Source organism: Mus pahari, chromosome 4 (assembly GCF_900095145.1).
Source record: "Mus pahari chromosome 4, PAHARI_EIJ_v1.1, whole genome shotgun sequence".
Lineage (NCBI taxonomy): Eukaryota > Metazoa > Chordata > Mammalia > Rodentia > Muridae > Mus > Mus pahari.
This window is the reverse complement of record NC_034593.1, coordinates 4,981,665-5,002,621: the sequence shown is the minus strand read 5'-3', so window position 1 is coordinate 5,002,621 and position 20,957 is coordinate 4,981,665. Positions and strand designations below refer to the sequence as shown.

General features: G+C 43.4%; 1 protein-coding gene across 2 annotated transcripts in view; it reads left to right on the top strand.

Annotated features, from left to right (window-relative positions):
* Mrps28 (mitochondrial ribosomal protein S28) overlaps positions 1-20,957 on the top strand; it is a 109,947-nt gene that overhangs the window by 8,240 nt on the left and 80,750 nt on the right. For both annotated transcript variants that reach the window (XM_021196063.1, XM_029537411.1), the window contains exon 2: positions 8,423-8,604. In XM_021196063.1, the coding sequence (XP_021051722.1) occupies positions 8,423-8,604 (182 nt within the window). The remainder of the gene's footprint in view (positions 1-8,422; positions 8,605-20,957) is intronic.

Genomic DNA, 20,957 nt, shown 5'->3' with positions numbered 1-20,957 from the left:
CCAGCTTTATTTTTAATATTGGAGACAACCTATATGTTTATTTTTAAAAACTAGTTACTGATTAAAGACTTCCCGTGGTCTATTTTACCACAGAATACTGCTTAGTAAGTTCATATTCAAAGCGTCATTCCCAGCTGTGTACTGTTAATGTCTTTTTTTTTTTTTTTTAATGTACAGAATGGTGCCTTGTGTCAGCCTTCCAGCAGGTGGCAGGCATAGGTACTGTATTGGTAACTTAATGTTGCTCTCTGCTCTTGGTTGATAGCTTCACCATTTAGGAGGGACTGTAACCATGTCTCCATAGATAAATAGAAGTCAGTATTCCTGAATTCCTACGTAACCTCCTTCCCACTAAAATATAGGGGCTTAGGGGCGTTGGTTAAGTGCTCTGGCTGTGCAAGCATGAGGATCTGAGTAAAAGGCAGGGCATGCGTGTGTCCCAGTGCTGAGGTGGCCAAAACTGGGAGGGTCACTGGAGCTTGCTGGTCAGCTAGTCCAGCTGAAAGGCTATGAGTTCTAGGTTTAGCAACAGACTTTTTCTCACGGAAACCTAATGGAAGAGTGAGAGAGAAAGACAACTTCCTCCTCTGACACCAGATGTGTGCATGAATTCATACATCACACACAGTTCTCACACACACACACAGATATGTAGTGAGTGTGTGTGTGTGTGTGTAATGATAATACACCTGTCATTCCAACACTACTTAGGAGGAAGAGGCAGGAAAATCAGGAATTCAGAGTCATCCTTGGCTATAAAGTGAATTTAAAGCTTGCTTGGGCTACCTGAGATCCTATCTCAAACAAACAAGCAAACAAACAAATAGTATATGGGCACCTGCTGCCTTGATAAATCATGTAGGTGACCAGTGGTCTGGGATGATGCTAAAATGGAAGCGCATCCTGGCTGCCACAGCCAGTAGGCTTTTGACCCCATTTGAGAGGGGCAAAAGAGGTTGATTGATGCCCACAGGACTGATTATCTTGCTTCTTTGAGGTCATTCCCAGGGGACCTTATATAAATTGGATTTATTTTGTCCTCCAAAGTTTGATGTGCTAGAAGTTTAGTATTGTGCTAGCAGCCTTCAGATGAAGATATAGAACTCTTAGCGCCTCCTGCACCATGCCTGCTTGGATGCTGCCATGCTCCCATCTTGATGATAATGGACTGAACCTCTGAACCTGTAAGCCAGCCCCAATGAAATGTTCTTGGTCATGGTGTCTGTTCACAGCAGTAAAACCCTAACTAGGACAGAAGTTGGTCCTACGGACTGGGGCGTTGCTGTGACAGGCCTGACCGTGGTTTGGTTTGGAAGGATGTCGATTTGGGGACTTTGGATTTGGAAAGCAGTGGGATGCTTTAAATGGTGCTCAATGGGCCATCCTAGTAGGATTAGGGAAGAGTTTGTTACTGAGAGTGTTTTGAATTGTGTGGACCTGGCCCAAGATGTTTCAGTGGAGAATCACAATATGTGGCCTAGAGACTGTTTTTGTGGTGTTTTGGAGAAGAATGTGGCTACGTTTTGCCCTTGTCTGAGAGTCTGCCTGAGATAGGGTGAGGAGACTCAGATTAACTGCACTGACGAAGGAAGTCTCAGAGACACCCATCACAGACATTGATTAAGTCTCATGAAGAGCATTTTAAAGAAGTATAGCAAGCTCAGAAAGGAAAAATATAAAATATATGGTTCGAATATTAAAGAGGCACTAGGAAGTGAAATGGAGCTGAAATCTGTGATCTTAGTCAGGGTTTCTATTTCTGGACAAAAAATCATGACCAGAAACCAAGTTGGGGAGGAAAGGGTTTATTCATCTTATACTTCCATACTGTTCTTCATCACCAAAGAAAGTCAGGACTGGAACTCAAGCAGGGCAGGAAGCAGGAGCTGATGCAGAAGCCATGGAGGGATGTTCTTTACTGGCTTGCTTCCTCTGGCTTGCTCAGCCTGCTCTCTTATAGAACCAAGAATACCAGCCCAGAGATGGTCCCTCCCACAAGGGGACCTCCCGCTTGATCACTAATTGAAAAAATGCCCCACAGCTGGATCTCATGAAGGCATTTCCCCAACTGAAGCTCCTTTCTCTGTGATAACTCCAGCCTGTGCCAAGTTGACACAAAACTAGCCAGTACAGATATTAAATTGAATTTAGGGAGTAGTGACCTTGGGACAAGATCCCACCCAGCTAAGTTTAGGTCCAGGCATGGTAGAATAAGCCTTTAATCCCAGGAGGCAAAGACAAGCAGCTCTCTGAGTTCAAGGCCAGCCTAGAACACAGCAAGTTCTAGGTGAAGAAAAGCTGAAATCCAGGCCACACCTTAAATTCAGGTGGACCACACCTTTAATCCCAGTGTTTAGGAGACAGGCATGTAAATCTCTGAGTTCAAAGTCAGTTTACAGAGCAAGTTCCAGGATAGGCAAGCTTAGGCGATGAAGGAGTGGAAAACAGAAAGTTGGTGATAGTGTAATAGAACCAGGGGACCATGTTCCAGCTCCAGCAAGTAGCAGAACTCAGCAGCTTTAGCCATGTGCTTTTGACTTTAGAGTCCAGAATAGAAGGCACTACTGAGAAAATTGATGCTGAGTAGCCGGAGCTAAGAAATTAGTGATGATTAAGAAGAGACCAGCATCACTGAGGTGAAATCTTCTGGGAGGTATTTTCTCAGAGCACAAAGAAGCTGTGTTCTAGAGCTAGCCAAGGTTGTACCTTGTGCTGCAGCTGGACTTGGTAATGTGTAAGACTTACCCAAGTGGTACTGGTTTTGAAGACATGAAGGGGTCATGGAAAGCTTCTGAGCTTGGCACTGTGAGAGGCCAGGGAAGACCGTTGGTGAAGGTGCAGCCTTATTTGTAGTTGATGACCCAGGACTGAAGGGGTCATGCAAAGAAGTTGAGGCTTAGCACCATGAATTGAGCCTATGAGATGCTATTGGTGAAGTCTAGTTACAGGGAAGACCCCAGTGTATTGGAGATGCCAGTACCATGGGATGATCACCAAGAACAGCAGCAGCAGTGGAGTGGAGACAACCTAGAGTGTTACAGAGGGCAGAGCTGGAGAAGTGACTCTTTGGGGGAGCGCCAAAGATCATCTGTGGATCCCAGACGTTGGAACAAGAAGCTGTGAAGCTGAAGTTGCCTTGGAGATCCCAAGATGTTAGAGAGACCAAATCTAAGGGATACCTTCTGAGGAAAGCTGCTAACAGGGAGTGGAACCAGCCCAAGAGAAAGAAGTGTGTTGTAGTTATCAAAGCTGAAAGGAGTTGGACATCAGACATGGAGATGCAGAGTTTGGAGTTTGCCCAGCTGACTTTTGGTCTTTTTTGGTTCAGTATTTCCTCATCATGATGTTCTGGAATCATAATATATAACCTGTGATGTTGGAACTATGTGATCTGTGTTTTGATTTTGATTTTATAGGGATTACAGTTAATTGATTACATGAATCTCAGAAGAGACCTTGAACTGTGGACTTTTAACATTGTTAAGACTGCTATAGACTATGGGGACTTTTGAAGTTGGGCTAAATGTATTTTGCATTATGCTATGGCTAGGTATGGCCCCCATAGACTCATGTGTTTGAACAAGCCTATGGGGGCCAGGGAGTGGAATGTGGTGATTTGTATATGCTTTGCTCATGGAAAGTGGCCCTGTTACGAGGTGTGGCCTTATTGGAATAGCTGTGGCAGGCTTTGATGGCTTCTTAAACTTACCCAGTGCAGAAGAGAGACTCTGTTCCTGGCTGCCTGCAGAGTGGAATCTTCTCCTGCCTGCCTGTGGATCAGGATGCAGAACTCTCTGCTCCTTCTCCAGCACCTTTCCTGCCTGGATACGTCCATGCTTCCTGACATGATGAGAATGGGCTGAACTGCTGAAACTGTAAGAGTTGCCTTGGTCACTATGTCTCTTCACAGCAACGAAGCCTAAGACACATATACACTATATATGTACTATTAAGGTGAGACATATTTTTTGTGTTCTTGAGTTTTTATTATAAATAATGTAAAGAAAAGTAGTTCTAGCCTAAAGCTACTGCACTTAGTACTTGGTATAATTTTGGGATATTTGTGGCTATATATTATCACTAAACATGATTATTAACAGCCATAGAAATATATACAGTGTTTCCGTAAGCTGTTTTTAAAGACACCCAGCAGTCTTTGAAATTTTCTATAGGTTTAGGTAATAAAACTAATTTTTCCCCTTCCTCTGGTGTACCTTGCATGCTGCTGACAAAACTTTCTTACCAATTCACAAATGTTATCACTCTGTTCATTCAGTTTGCTTTTGACTCCGTTGTTCTCTCTCTCTCTCTCTCTCTCTCTCTCGGTTTTTTGAGACAGGGTTTCTCTGTATAGCNAACTCAGAAATCTGCCTGCCTCTGCCTCCCGAGTGCTGGGATTAAAGGCGTGCGCCACCACAGACTTCTGTTCTCTTTTGACTCCCGACTTCTTACAGATGTTTAAGCCACTGCTCCTGCCGTACAAGACTCTTCATCCTTAAGTGTGAATAACTATTCTCTCAGCATCATTTTGGACCCTAACCCTTCGTTGTAATGTTGCTTTAACTCTTGTGTCCCTCTCTTCTTTCACACAGTTCATATTAAGACACTTATATTTGGTACTTTTTTTTTTTATGCTGCTGTGACCAAATGCTAGACAAGAAGCAAATAAGGAAATAAGTGTCATTGTTGGCATTTAATTTGAGTGGGTACAGTTGATCACGAAGTTGATGGCATGGTGACACGCAGCTCCATGGTGGCAGGAGTGTGTATGTAGGACCTCCCACAGAGAGACTCCCGGAAGCGGGGCTAGCCTAAAACCAAGGCCTTTCCCCAGGGACCTGCTTTCTGCCAAGTTCCATCTCCTGGAAGTTCTCCAACCTTGTAGAACAGCACTAGTAACAGGAGCTGTTTCACAGTCAGAGCACAATGGCATTCATGGATATTTGAGAAATGAGTGAATGAAAGCTGTACTGTTGTTCCCTGTGTCTGAAACCCCTGTACCTTTTCTCCCTTTATCTAGGCAGTTCTGTTCATTTTTCAGTCTTCTAAGGAAGAAAAAATGTACAACAGAATAATAGGAAGTCTGAGTTCTGTAACCAACTTTCCCTTTCCTTTCTTCAGAAACAGGTTTTCACTCTCTAGTGTAGGATACTGTGGAACTCAGTGAGTTGCTTAGACAGTGAACTCACGACATTGCTCCTGCCTTGGCCTCTGTATTGCTGAAGTAGCAGGCAACATGAGATGGCACGTGAAGCTCTATGGCCAATCTTTAAGGAAGCAGTTGGTCCCAGGATATCTGCCCTCCTTGTGAATGAGCTTTGTGGTGATGTTCTCCATCACTCACTGAGTTCTATGAAGCAGACTCGCAGTCTACCGACTGTTGTCTGTGAGCTGTGTCAGCATGCAAGGAGACAAGACACCTCAGTTCTAAAGTTGTTTAGACACTTCAGAAAAAGGACTCCCTGTTGTCAGAATGTATTGTAGGGGTTGGCACATTTGATATTTTTAAAAATCACTTGATAAGTAGATGAATATAGCTTGGTTTGGACCCTAGGAATTCAGAGATGGTTCTAATCTGATTATCTAAATGGACATCCAAAAGTCAGTGAGTGAGGATGAATATCCAGTTTAAGAATAAATATAGCTGTTAACCCAGGAGTCTTATGCTGTGGTAAAATCCTTCACTCATTGAAAACACATTTGCTGCTGTGGTAGAATGTGATAAAAGGAAAGGTAACAAAAGAGAAAGAAATGTTTAATTTCCATTTGATTAAAAATAATTACACTTTTAGGGAAATGTACAATGGGATAAATATTTTAAAATAGATTTACTAAAAATCTCAAGGGAATTGACTTTATTTTCACGTGTGTGTGTGTGTGTGTGTGTGTGTGTGTGTGTGTGTATGTGTGTGTGTGTGTGTCCGCACACGCTCTCCTGTCGGTCACAGCTTGCCTGCCCAGGGCAGAGGGTGTCCTGCTGGTGCTCTCCTACTGAGTGGGTCCCAGCTGGTCCACATGTGCCCTTCCCCACTGAGCCATCTTGCCAGCCCAAAGGAATCCTTATTAAATAGTCAAACGCATGTTTTCGAAACCTGAGGGAGAAGTGCTACTTGCTGCCATATTGCTGTTAGCCTGGGTATCTCTTCATGGTTATGAAGGAGTTTTGTTTATGTTAGGAATAGGTCCTAAGTATATGTTTAAGTTCTGGGTCTTCTTGTTTTACTTGAGCTATGGAGCTAATGAGCCAGCAGAAAAATTAAAAGATGAAAAAGCCAGACGTGGAGTAATGGGAAGTGAGGGAGTGTGGGTGACAACCCTTCTAGCTTGAAATTTTTTTTTTTTTAGTTCTTTGAGACATAGTTTCCCTGTGCAGCCCTGGCTGTCCTGGAACTCACTTTGTAGACCAGGATGGCCTCAAACTCAGAAATCCTCCTGCCTCTGCCCCCCGAGTGCTGTGGTTAAAGGTGTGCGCCACCACGCCTGGCACCCTTCAGGCTTTAAGCACCATGAATCCCCACACTGATTTCTCTCTGGTCTTTCCAGGTGCTCTGAGCAGCTCTCAGCAGCTGGGGTGTTTAGTGGCTCCAAGCAGAGGAAATAGTGGCTACTTCGGTGCCTCTCCCCATGGCTTACTTGACACTTGGTCTCTAGAGTGACGTTCAGGGATGGGCGGTGTTGAGGCTCTAGGATGGTGGTTCTTAGCTTGTTGGTTATGACCTCTTGTGTGTGGGGGTCAGTCAGCCTTTCACAGCGGTTGCCTAAGCCACCAGAAACAGATATTTATATTGTGATTCACAGTGGTAGCAGGACTGTGGTTATGAGGTAGCAATGAGAATCATGATGGTTGAGGGGCTGACTGAGGACTGCTGCTCTCTCCCCTTGACTTTATGCAAAACCTGAGACTTTTCTGGGGAACTTTATTTGTTTTTTGTTTTTTTGTTTTTTTTTTTTTTTGGAGACAGGGTTTCTCTGTGTAGCCCTGGCTGTCCTGGAACTCACTCTGTAGACCAGGCTGGCCTCGAACTCAGAAATCCGCCTGCCTCTACCTCCCAAGTGCTGGGATTAAAGGCATGCGCCACCACCGCCCGGCTTCTGGGGACCTTCAATATCATACTCTGAGGAGTTAAAAGCGGGTGGCATGTGCTCCTGGCCTTCCTGGTGTATCAGATCTACTGATACTGCTTTGGTTTGCATTCCCCTGTGTACTAAGGAGTCCTTCCCGGTATGTTACTCCCTACTGTAATAACTTATCTTACCCACTGCCACCTCCCCAACCCTAATCTTCTTCCCCATCTCCACCACCACTTTCTCACCTGAGGGATCCAGTATCAGTCAGCTATTTTGCTCATACAATTATGGCCCTTGAGCCAAATTCAACACCTTAGGCATGTCTTGCCTTATTTATGAAATGAAGTGTGTATCTGTCTGATTGTTTTCTTCAACATGTATGCATTTTTAAAGTCTCTATGGTGGCTTTCCCCACCAGACTGACCTCCCATTCTCCTTGGGACCCTCACAGGGCCAGGCATTTGAGTTGTAATCCGCAGAGTAACCTTAAGATCCCGTTACAATTGAAGATACGTGCCGCTAAATGGTTACTAACCCTTGAGTAGTGTGTAAAACTCATTTGTGATTCAAGGTGTAAGCAGGTATAGTTAGTGAGGTCAAATTGTTAAGATTCCTTTGTGATTTGCTCTTACAGGTAGAAAATGTGTACTTCTTTTGCACCAACATCTATACATACATCCCATATTCAAATGAAAAATGACTAGAAAACATTATGTGTAGTCACAGATTTCTGAAGAATATCTGAAAAACAACTGTAAGAAACAGAAAATACGTTTATAACATTCTATGTCTAACTTTCAAGCAGACACCGTCAGAAAGACTTATAGAAATTATGCAGCATAAAACAGAGCTTATTTTCCCTTTGTTTTTTGTTTTTTAATGTCAGAAAAAAAGAGGGGTTGTAAAGACAAACCCAATCTATTTAAAATTATTCTAAACAAGAACTCATGTTCCCATTGGTTCTTTTGATCGGAATACCCACTTACTTTAAAGGAGGCCCTCTGGAGTAGGCGTTTTTTTTTTTTTTTTTTCCGCAGATGGTCAGTTCTGGGAGTGAAGTCAGTGTGCTCTCCTAGGGTGTGCTGCAAGAGCCCAGCTTCTGACAGTCCCGCCCACATCCCTGCTCCCTCATGTCTGTGCTTTGAGAGTCACTGTGGTGTCCTGCCCCCTCTGCCTTTCCACTGGTTCTGCTGGGAGAAGGAGAGGGGAGGAGGAAGCAAAAGGGGATAACTGGCTTTTGGTCTTGAATTAATTAGAAAATTGGTTTTGTGAAGATTCCTCTTTAAGTCCCTGTTAAGCTTACTCTCATCTTTTTGATGATTTCATGAATATAAATATTTCTTTTCATATTTAGGAATCTCCAGAAACCGTGGGATCCTTTGCCTCCATGCTGAGACACTCTCCACTGACACAGATGGGGCCTGCCAAGGACAAACTGGTCATTGGGCGGATCTTTCATATCGTGGAGGACGATCTCTACATAGATTTTGGTGGCAAGTTTCACTGTGTGTGTAAAAGACCAGGTGTGGATGGCGAGTAAGTAGAACCATTTCCAAGTGACTTTAGCATGATCACAGGAGTAGGGCATGACTCTGAGTAAGGGGCTTGTTCTGCAGTCATAAGGTCCAGAGTTCCAACCCCAGATGCCCTCACAAGCCAGGTTTGGCTCCATGCACTTGTAACTCCAGTGTTGGGGAGGCAAAGACAGGCCGGTTTTCCCTAGGGTTTATTGACCATCCAGTGTAGCCTACCTGGGGCACTTGAGGCTAATAAAAGACTCCATCTCAAAAAGAAAACAAAATGGACCATGGTGGCACACACCTCTAATCCCAGCCTTCATGGATCTCTGAGTTTGAGGCCAGCCTGGTAAACAGAAAGAGTTCCAGGACAGCCAGGGCTACAAAGAAACTCTTTCTTGGGGGAAAAAAAAAGAATGAATGAATGAATGAATGAAAGAAAGGAAGGAAGAAAGAAAGAAAGAAAGGAAGGAAGAAAGAAAGGGAGAAAGAAAGAAAGAAAGAGAAAGGAAGAGAGAGAGAACAGAAAGAAATGGCATTCAGTGTTGACATGTTGACTTTTGGTCTCTATCCACATGTGAATGTACATCTCTCCCATACGTGTGTCTGGATGTGCATGCATAGTATTTATGAAGATTGATGTACCTCAAAGGTTATTTTTAAGACAGTGATTTTTTTAAAAATTAATTTTGTTCCTTGATAATTTCATACAAGCATATGATACATTTTGATTATTCTTACCTCCCTCCATGCCTTCCTGCTACCAGACCCTTTTCTAGGTTGACAACTTTTGGTCTGGTTGTGTGACTCATTTGGTTTAACCAGGACCATCTGTGTGGCCAGTGGATTTAACTGTTGCAAGGTCCCAGTGGGGACCGACTGAGATCGTAGGGAGGTCTGTGTCCTGAGTCTGTGTGAGCAGATGTCCTCTAAAGCTGTTCTCCGACCTCCTACACCTCTGCGGGAAAAGACATAGGACTTTTCACTAATAGAAGGTATATCTGTTTTTTTTGTTTTTGTTTTTGTTTTTGTTTTTTTCGAGACAGGGTTTCTCTGTATAGCCCTGGCTGTCCTGGAACTCACTCTGTAGACCAGGCTGGCCTCGAACTCAGAAATCCACCTGCCTCTGCCTCCCGAGTGCTGGGATGAAAGGCGTGTGCCACCACGCCCGGCGAAGGTATATCTGTAATGTTAGGATGAAATGCAGTTTTATTTCATATAAAGAAGACCTCTCGTCTTTACTTATATCATCTTACTGTCAGGGGTGCAGCCTGGTTAGTCTGCTTTCTCTCCAGGTAGACTTGCTGGGGCAGATTGGATACGAATGTCATAGAAGTCGCATTTACAGACAGCTTTGCTGAGACACCGCGCAGTAGATTGTCCCCTATGCAGTCAAATCTACTGTAACCTCCAAATCCTGCGGGCCTTTGACTTTTCCTTTTCCCGGCATGGTCTTCTTATGTTGCCCTCACTGTCCTGGAACTTACGGTAATCCTTCTGCTTCTGCCTCCCTCCTGAGTGCTAGGATTATTGGTGTGTACCACCACATCTAGTGCTTTTTCTGTAAGGATAGATTTTGTTAATCTTTTTTCATAGATAATTTTTTATGAATATTGTTTAATCTTGTTATTTAATTAAAATTTTACAACATTTGTTTTCTCATTATCTCATTTTCTTAAACATATTTAAAAATGCCTTCAGAGTGTTTGAAATAGAAAGTGTCAGATATGATTCTGTTCCTTATTTGCTAAATTGCAATTTTTTTTGCCCCCTATCCCCTCCCCCCTCCCCCTGCCTCTATGAGGGTCTTCTCCTACCCACCCACCCACTCCCACCTTCCTGCCTTGTCATTCCCCTACATTGGGGGCATTGGACCCCCTCAGGCCCAAGGGCCTCTCCTCCCACTTATGTCCAACAAGGCCATCCTCTGCTACATATGCTGCTGGAGCCATGGGCTCCTCCATTTGTACTCTTTGGTTGGCGGTCAAGTCCCCAGGAGCTCCGGGGGGGGGGTGTGTGTGTGGCGGTGGTGAGGGGTTCTGGTCTGTTGACATTGTTACTCCCTCCATGGGGCTGCAAACCCCCTCAGCTCCTTCAGTTCCTTCTCCAACTCTTCCATCAGGGACCCAGCGCTCAGTCCAATGGTTGGCTTGGAGCATCTGCCTCTGTATTTGTCAGGCTCTGGCAGAACCTCTCAGGAGACAGCTATATCAGGCTCCTGTCAGCAAGCACTTCCCAGCATCCACAATAGTGTCCAGGTTTGACGACTGTATATGGGATGGATCCCCAGGTGGGGCAGTCTCTGGATGGCCTTTCCTTCAGTCTCTGCTCCACACTTTGTTCCCGTATTTCCTCCTGTGAGTATTTTGTTCTCCCTTCTAAGAAGCACTGAAACATCCACACATTGGTCTTCCTTCTTCTTGAGCTTCATATGGTCCCGAGTTGTATCATGGGTATTCCTAGCTTTTATCCTAATATCCACTTATCAGTGAGTGCATACCATGTGTGTTCTTTTGTGCCTGGGCTACCTCACTCAGACTGATATTTTCAAGTTCCAATCATTCATTTGCCTGCGAATTTCATGAAGTCATTGTTTTTAATAGCTGAGTAGTACTCCATTTTTTGTATCCATTCCTCTGTTGAGTGACATCTGGGTTGTTTCCTGTAGCCGCCTGCAGCCACGATAACTGGGTTCCTGAGTGGGAGGCAGGAGCTGTATGGGAGAAAATGGCGAGAGGAATAATAGATGCTGAGACATGATTTTCTGTTTAAGGCTTCTCAAATTTTACTAAGAGTCTGTGCTTATAAAGAGGGGGGAGGCCCGTCCCCCACCAATCCATTCTTGGTGCCTGTCCTACAGGTGTGAGCCTGTAGGCGGATCCTAAGGATGCCGTCTCCCAGAGTCTCTCAGCAGGGAGCAGTGTCTTGGAGAAGAGCAGGCAGGTGTAGAACAATAGAGCCATCTAGGTCGGAAGACCCCACTCCAGCTGGTCTCTGGCTCAGTGGCAGCAAGGTCTGAATCAGCCTGTTTCAAGGCTGGGGGAGGTAACAGTTTCCAGCTTCTGGCTATTATAAATAAGGCTGCTATGAACATAGTGGAGCATGTGTCCTTATTACATGTTGGAGCATCTTTTGGAGATATGCCCATGACTCTGGGATAGCTGGGTCCTCAGGTCCAATTTTCTGAGGAACTGCCAAACTGATTTCCAGAGTTTTTGTGCCAGCTTGCAATCCCACCAACAGTGGAGGAGTGTTCCTCTTTCTCCACATCCTTGCCACATCTGCTATCACCTGAGTTTTTAATATTAGCCATTCTGACTGGTGTGAGGTGGAATCTCAGGGTTGTTTTGATTTGCAGTTCCTTGATGACTAAGAATGTTGAACATTCCTTTAGGTACTTCTCAGCCATTCGATATTCCTCAGTTGACAAGTCTTTGTTTAGCTCTTTACCCCATTTTTCAGTAGGGTTATTTAATTCTGGAGTCTAACTTCTTGAGTTCTTTGTATATATGGGATATTAGTCCTTTATCAGATGTAGGATTGGTAAAGATCTTTTCCCAGTCTGTTGGTTTGTCCTATTGACAATGTCCTTTGCCTTACAGAAGCTTTGCAAAAATTGCAAATTTTTAAGTGTAGTATTTGAGATTAGATATTTCTCTTATGTGGACTATAGTTGTTGGTATCAGGAATTGGCTTTGCAGATCGCCTCTGAACCCAGTGATGGCAGTGTTGTCAGCCATAGGTGACAGGAACCCGGGCATCTGTTGCCATGGCAATCACCGTACATTCCCAGTGTCATTTGGTTTACCTTCCACAGTTACCTATGAGCCACTACATCACAGCCTAAATAAAAGGCAGACCCTCTTGAGGTTTGCTCTCTTTTTTCTCTCTTTTCTCCCTTCGTCTCCGTCATCCCCCACTTTTGCCTCTTCCCCTGCCCCCCAATAAACCTCTCTCACATGGAACTGCCTTGGTCTGGTGTGTTCTGTCCAGACTGAAGCAGTGATTCCAACCCAGCAATAGTATGTCTTGAATTTTCTTTAGTGAGGCTTTAAGTGGTTAAATGTTAGAATCTGTTGCAATATTTATTAAATCTTAGGATTTCCTTTAAAACCGTCCACACAGCCCATGAGTATACATTCTTACTGGAGTGGCTGTGTGCTGCTCACCCCATCTGTTCTCCTGTCAGGGAGAGGCAGCACACAGTGCTTTTGCGAATAGCATCCCTATTTCTTAGAGCAGTTGCTGTCTTCATTGTACCCTCTCCCTTCCTCTCTCCCTCTTTCCATCCATCCATCCATCGGTCTGTTTCTCCTTCCTTTTCTCTCCCTCCCTCCTTCACTCTTTCCTTCCTTCTTTCTGTATTTAAGACAGTTGAATGTGTGCATGTCTTGGTCCTGTAGTTCGCTGCAGTAGCTACCTCTGAGCTCCTGCTTCCACAAACTGTGTGTGTAGGATCCAGTTACTCCCTCCAAAGTACGTAGTTAAATTCCAGAGTACATAAATGAGTACATAAATGAGTGCATTTATGAATGAAGGTTGGGAACAGGGTGGTACAAAGGTTGTTGTGTTCATTTGTGCAGTCAAATATTCACACATCCTTATTGGACCTCTTCAGTGTGTCAGGGCACTATTGACAGGGCTGATGAAAAACATTCTCTGTCCTTATGAAATAAAGATTCTATCTAATGGGGGTAGATAGTAAATAAGCATATAAGCTAGATATAAATTAGCTTAAAATAGCACTAACTCTACAAGTGGCAAGGGACAATAGTGTCAGAATACAACAGTCAGAGAAGGCCTTTGCTCACAGTCTGTGCTGATATAGAAGTGAGATGTCCTCAGAGGGCCTTGCTGAAAATTGATATGCAGACACTGAAGCTTCAATTCTGTGCCCAGTTCTGTGGACCAGAGTGATATGTGTGTAAGTGTGCCCCAGGAGTAGCTCAGCCACTGTTTAACCTGGAGAGTTTGATTATTTTCTTCCGCTGCCTACAATACATAACACGTTTTTAAAGAGAACCTAGGTTAGGATGTTCGTTGTCCAGCGTATCCTGAGGTTTTCTACTATCTGCAGAGGACTTATTAAATCTCTTTGCGTGTGTAGAACTGGGTAGGTTCTTACTGAACGTCTTCAGATTACTATTGGTCTACAAAGTGTTTGCCACTTTGAAGGTGTAAGGCCAGTACAGACACTGTTTCAGCCTTGCTCCATTCCTATTTGTATGCAAAACATGTGGGTGGGAGCTTGCAAACAAATGTGGACCTGACTTGTCACTGTCACAGGAGTGAGCAGTAATGAGGCCCAGCTTGGCAGCAGCTCACCCCTGTAGTGCCTGGATGTTGAGATGGTGTAACTTTCTACAGAGTTGTGGATGTGACAGGTCTTTACATCCTGCTCCTATAGAAGAACTCTGTGGACAGACCATCAGACCACTGGGGGGCAGATTCAGTGTGCCTGGATCTCCTGTTAGGACACGTTCAAGTCACCACAAACAGGGCATGCATAATTACTTACTGTTCATCAGCTGCATCTGATCCCTTTTTTTTCTTTTAATACTTTTAGAGAACCATGGGTTTATGTGTTGGTTTTTCTTCATTTGTTTTTGTTTTTACCTCTATTCAGCCATTCCCCAGCCGGGATCACTTGTCCCCGTGTTGGCTTGCACTTGCCAGGCAAGCACTGTATCACCAAGCCGCCTCCCCAGCTCTCATTCAGATGTTTGTGCACATTCTAATGTAGGATAATTTAGAGAAGGGGAAATAAAGTGAAAGATAACAAAAATCTAGTTAAATATAACTTTACATATATGTTTAGTTTATCATTATCGTAGTAAACACATTTAATGGTATTTCAGATTTAGAAACATCGATAGGGAATGGAAACCATTTGGTTACTTCAGTATTTCCGTGAGCTGAACAGCCTTTAATAAGCTCCATAGTGTTTGTTTTGCTTTATTTGGGCTCTTGTTTCTTGCGATAGGGTCTCAACTGTAGCTGAGGTTGGCCATGATTTAGACAATCATGAGTGTTCTGTGATCCTTCTGCTTCAGCCTTCCAAATTCTGGAGTGACAGGTATGTGCCACCAAACCTGCACTTAGCTTTTTTCTTTTAATATTTATGTGTAGACTGTATTTTAAATAAATGGTTTCCAATCTTGTCACCAACAAGTCCTCGAATTTTCAGAAGGGTTTCGGTGGTTGTATGGGAATAGGGAGTGTTAAGGAAGAGGTCTCTGGCTCTCAGCAGGTCTCAGCTGTCCTCTGGAAGGTCACAGTGCTCATATCTGCTGAGCACATTATCACAGTAAGTCTTTGCCTGTTTGGTTGGTTGTGTGGCTGATTTATTAAGTAGCTCAGGTTGACCTTGAACTCACCATAGTCTTTAAGTGCCTCAGCCTCCTAGGTGCTGAGATTCCAGGCATTGGTCACGATGCCCAGTCATGAAAGCTAACTTTAGTGTTTTTGCCAGACTCCAGAGTTTGATTTTCTAAAGAACAGGTTAAGCAAGAATATTTGTCGGTTGAAAATCAAAGCGTAGGAGTGACAGTCCTCACTCCTAATCCAGCACTTGGAGCACTGAGGCACATAACACACACACACACACACACACACACACACACACACACACACGCACGCACGAGGAATACAAAATTATAAAGTTTGGAAGGTATTGCTTTGCAGGTGTCTTTTCATCTGGTGGACCTGACAGCCAATCAGTGACAGGCGTACGTCTACCAGTATGGGATGGCTGTGAAAAGAAGAAGGGCTCTTACTCAAGAGAAGGCAGTGGTCTGTGCTGGTGTGTTCAAGATCATTTGCTTTCCTTCTCATCCCTACAGCACACCTGTCTGTTTTGTTTTGTTTTTGTTTTTTGTTTTCTGTGACAGGGTTTCTCTGTATAGCCCTGGCTGTCCTGGAACTCACTTTGTAGACCAGGCTGGCCTCGAACTCAGAAATCCGCCTGCCTCTGCCTCCCGATTAAAGGTGTGCGCCACCACGCCCGGCTACGCCGCCTGTTTTGTCTTAGTTTCTTTTTGCTTTCCATGACCAGAGGGCTTCCACCCTGACTAGACAAAGCACTGTTTGCAGTATCTGCTTTTTTTTTTTAAAGATATTTTTCTTCTGTTATGTGCACATAATGTGCACACTAATTAACAGATTGAATCTTTGGGCATAATGTGCTGCTGTTACACAATTAGTAATTAACAAAGTAGATTTGGCCTAACAAAGTTAATCCAGGGCCCAAGACGATTTTCTACTGACTTTGCTGCTTTCTGGATCATGAAACATAAGAGCACTTACATGTCATCAAAACTTCCAGGGATACTGAAAGCAGCTTGCCAGTGAGAAAGGGAGATGGAGATGTGGTAAAGAATACAGAGTAGTTTGTTACAGTATGCTGGCCATGCTGGCATGGCGGCTGTGGTCCTGAGTGAGTGTGAGAATCACCCGTGTGATGCTGTGAGCTATTGGAAAGGGTTTACGTTGTGAGAGTGCTTCCCTCATAGGTGGCCATGGTGCTTTTGTGAAAGAGGCCCCAGAGAGTTTCCCGATCACTCTACCAGTTGAGGGCACAGCAATCCATCCAGGGCTTGGCCTTCATCGGACACTGACCCGGCTGCAACCTTCCTGGACCCCTTCACTTTGAGAAGTGTGAGAAAGGTGTTGCTGTCGTTTGTAGGCTACCCTCTCTGAGCCTTTGATGTAGCATCCTGAACTGACTAAGACAGTGGTATTCACATTTTGAGAGTGTTATTGCCAGTAAGCTAATCAATAGTGGACTTAGGCTTTTTAAGATGAATCAAGATTGTAATTTTAGTGAAGTCAGTAGTAACAGGAATTGGATATATTTAGCAGTGATTGGTAGAGTCAGTATGCCTCATGCAATTTAGAAATGCAGTTTAATTGGCAGCGAACAGAGAAGTCTGTTGATATACACGTAATATTAATTTTTAATTTTTTAGTGTTTTTTTTAATAGAATGTAACATCTTTGAACTTCATTGGGCTTAAAACTTAATCTTTTATGTTTTTTATGTTCCAACATCATACTTGCAAATATGAGCTTATATATTTCATCATCACACAGATGTCATATAGAATTACTGCCCAGTAACCACATAATACCCCCGTTTTGTAGGTTTGTTTCAACTCTCTTTTTCTGCTATGATGTCCATTTCTGTTCTCTCAAGTATACCTTTTCTGATTTAAGTGTGCTGAAACCTGAGATATTGGTCACCAAATTTGTTGTGGTTAAAATAAGAATAGCTACTGAGTAAGGACCTAGCAGCCTCTTGTTTAAGTACATACACTTCAGCACATGAGCTTCAACATGTGTTCTGACAGCTTCTCAACTCCTTTAGCTTCGTTCTCATTGGCTTCTGGGAATACTTGATGTCACCAGAGAAGTAACTTCCTGATGAGTGAAGTGTTGCTGGTGTGGGGCTCTGCCTCTGTCCGCTGATGCCCTTGATAGGGGCTGTCACATAGAGAGCAGTGTCTGATGAACCAGTCAGGGTGCTGAGTGTTTGGGACATGAGCATTTGTCATGGCAGAGACTTTAACACCTTCAGTAGGACTTGTAGGGAGAATAAGATGGGATGGTTAGGTTCTAGATTGTATTTGAAGGAATTCTTATAGTGAACTTGTAAGTAGATGATGGAATTCCTTTAAAAGATTATTAAGCCTAAAGAATAGCTTTTTAGTAATGATTAGTTTGGTTGCTTTGGAATATACCTGTTAAGACTTTTATTTTTAAACAAACAGGGCATAATATAATTTTTTATTGAGTCCAGCAAACTTTAAGTATGTAGCTTTTTTTTTTTTTTTTTTTTTTTTTTGGTTTTTCGAGACAGGGTTTCTCTGTTTAGCCCTGGCTGTCCTGGAACTCACTTTGTAGACCAGGCTGGCCTCGAACTCAGAAATCCGCCTGCCTCTGCCTCCCGAGTGCTGGGATTAAAGGCGTGCGCCACCACGCCCGGCTAAGTATGTAGCTTTTATAGCAGTAGTTCTTAACCTGTGGGTCACCCTCCCTGCCCGCCCCCCAGTTGGGGGTCAATTGACCCTTTCACAGGAGTCACTTAAGATCATAGGAAAACATTTATTTACATTATTTATAACAGGATTCATAACAGCAGAATTATAGTTATGAAGTAGCAGTGAAAATAATTTTATGGTTGAGGGTCACCACAACATGAGGAACTTATATATGGATTAAAGATAATGTTGCATCCTGAGAGTTGATTCAGTCCAGGGTACAGAGAATTAGCCAATACAAATGATGCCATGTTCATTCTTTCAACTGCTTTCTTCTGGAATGGAGACTAGGGGTCAGTGTGTCCATTGCTATGCCAGGCAGGCTATTGCAGAGGAGCTGCTGAAATGAGGGCGGAAGGATGAAGGACAGCAAGAGGATCCATCACCAGTGAGAGCCCATGTCTCCTGGGAACCTAGATGCTTTAGTGAGCCTGGCTTAGGGACATGTGATGTGAGAGGTCATGTGGGCAGGCAGGATACAGGTCTTCAGGAAATATGCTGCTCCTCCGAGTGTGGCTTTATTTTGAAGGTGGCAAATAGGGAAATATTTTAACAGGTAATATGGATCACATTTATGTTTCAATGAGATCATTCTGGAAGAGTCGTGGAGTGTTTCCTGCAAGAGAAATACCAGCGTTAGATCACTGTGGAAACTACTGGAAAGAATGATGGCATTGTGAGTAAAGCCTGAGGGTGAGAAGCAGAAAGGCCTTGGCAGGGGGGAGAAGAGGCTGGTCAGGCTGGTCTTGTTGACTGACTGCTTATACAGGAGGCAGAGGTGGGCTTTGAACAGCATCCCATTTCAGATGTGACTTATGAGGTAGGGAACGGGTTGGGAGGTGTTGGGGAGGCAGAGCAGAAGGGTGAGATTTATGACACGTTTGCTTGTTTGATTCTTTTATTCAATTTCTGTTCACTTACCAGGCAAGGAACACTTTTGTCTTTACCAAAATCCAGAGTACCTATGGTTTGTCAGTGCTTATGGCTTTGCCAAATTCTCTGAATCCTTTCCTTTCATTGTTATATTTTCATTTTTCTGAAATGAAAATGTTATAATTTCATTTTCAAGTGTTTCTGTAAAACCGTCCAGCTCAGTTGTATAAAAGTCCTTTTATTTATTAATGTGTAAATGAGGGTTATGTCTCTTAGTGCGCTATCTCTACCCTGGCATCTCTATCACAACACACATGATTGACAGCTCTGAAAATTGAAGCGTTTCAAAACAAGCATGATTGGCAGCTCTAAGGTAACTTGCACGCGCCCTGAATGTTATTTGTACTTTTGTTTGACACTGGGGCGGAATAAACAAGCTAATTTCCCAGTCTTTGTTTCTATTTTGGGTTATGAAATATATAGGGTCAATAGAGAGTGGAATATATAGTGAATGTTCCCAAGTCTCAAGTTTTCAGAGTTTACTATTGGCAAAGAGAAAATAAAAATTTGAACTGAGTCTCTATTTCAGAAGAGATAGAACACACCTTGAAGCATGTGTGTTTTTGTTTAGATGGGTGATTTAGACTCATCCTATGAACTAGTTCTTCTTTAGTACATCTCTGCTAGTTTAAAAGTAATAGGGTGCATTCTGTTTAACTTTTGAGTAAGAGACAAGTTATATGAGTTCTGTGTTCGCTTGTGGTCAGACTATAAATTATTGTCTGAGGTGTGAAACACATGGCTTAGACTGCACCGGATTAGGAGGTCAGGGGTTCCGGGTTGGGAAGTGTGCCATACATAGGGACTGCTTTTGGCCTTTGCTCTGTTGCCTTGGGTGTTACAGGTTCTGGTTTTGTTGCTAGCAGAACTGATTGCTTTGTAGTCATTGTCTGTGTACAGCTCTGTCAGGGCAGAGGGGTCAGACAAAGTGTTGACTGAGTTTTTTATGCCATCGCAGGACTGCAAAGATCAAAAGGGCATCTGCCCATGACTCGGTGTGACTGCCTCTCAAGGAACAGTGTTGCCAGAAAAGCTTCTGCATTGAAACCTCAGTGGGACAGAGGAGAAGCTTCACTCCTGCACTTGGTTCAAGAGTGGGATTTCCAAACAAGAAGATCTGGGTTCTAGTTTAGCTTGTATAATTTACATTAATTTATTGCTACTTGGTAACTTGTTGAGACATGAAGACTAACATTTCAGCACATACTGAATAATTTGTGACTCTTATAACATAAAAAATATTGCGTATTTGTTGAACATTCCCTCTTTACAAACACTTTATGAAAAAAATTGAGTGCATTATTTTCTTAAACTTTTTTATTACTCTAAGAACAATACTGTTAGGAACCTTGTTAAGACGCTCTGAAGAAACTAAAGCTGGCCTGTTTAAAGTAGCTTACTCCAAGGCTTTGGCAGCTAGCAGGTAAGCATACGTGAGGTAGCATAGCCCCTGCACATCTGTCTGTGCTACTTCATACTGTTCAGACTCACCTCTAGTACATGTGTGTGTCTGTGCATGTGTGTGTCTGTGCTTGTGTGTGTCTGTGCATGTGTGTGTCTGTGCATGTGCGTGTGTGGGTGATTTGATTTTTCCTCAGCAAACTTCTTGTGTACCTTCACTATAGTATGCTAAATACAATTTAAAAGCTCTATCTATCCATCCATCCATCTATCTATCTATCTATCTATCTATCTATCTATCTATCTATCTATCTATCTATCTTAGGGGGAAAGATCTATAAAACATAGCAAAAAAATGCATGAGCAAATGCTCAAATGAATGAGGTGTTTAAAGAAAGAGTTAAGACAGTTTCATAAGCAGAAAACAAAGTATTTCCTAAGTGGTGGAACGTCTTCAAGATGGGGAACTTAGTAATGAAATGACACTCTGGGGACATGGTGTGAAGTATGGCCGAGATTTGAGAGTGCACATAGTATGCTTATTGGTATCTACTTGTGTGTAGTAAGTTATCCCAGCACTTGGGATTTATAAATCTCATGTATTGGTTTGGTCCAGGAATCAATGAGTCACCTAGCTGGATGACTCTGGTCTCTTAGGAAGTTCATTTGAGGTAAATGCCAGGACAGGAGTCATCTTAAGCCTTGGCTGGGAGTAGAGCTGCCAGTTGTGCATGGGCTGGTGACCTAACGATTGACACTGAATCTTTGGAGAACATTCCAGATCCAGACCGTAGCATTAGCATGCTGCTTGTTGGCAGGAGGTCTTCTACATGGACATCCTTCTTCATCTATACTGAGTGTGTGTCTTCATGAATGATCTAAGAAAGTGAGCCAGGGAAGTCATGGGGAAGGTGCATGGCGTGTAAGAGTGGGTCACCAGACCTGCTGCATGGCGTGTAAGAGTGGGCCCCTAGACCTGCTGCATGGCATGTAAGAGTGGG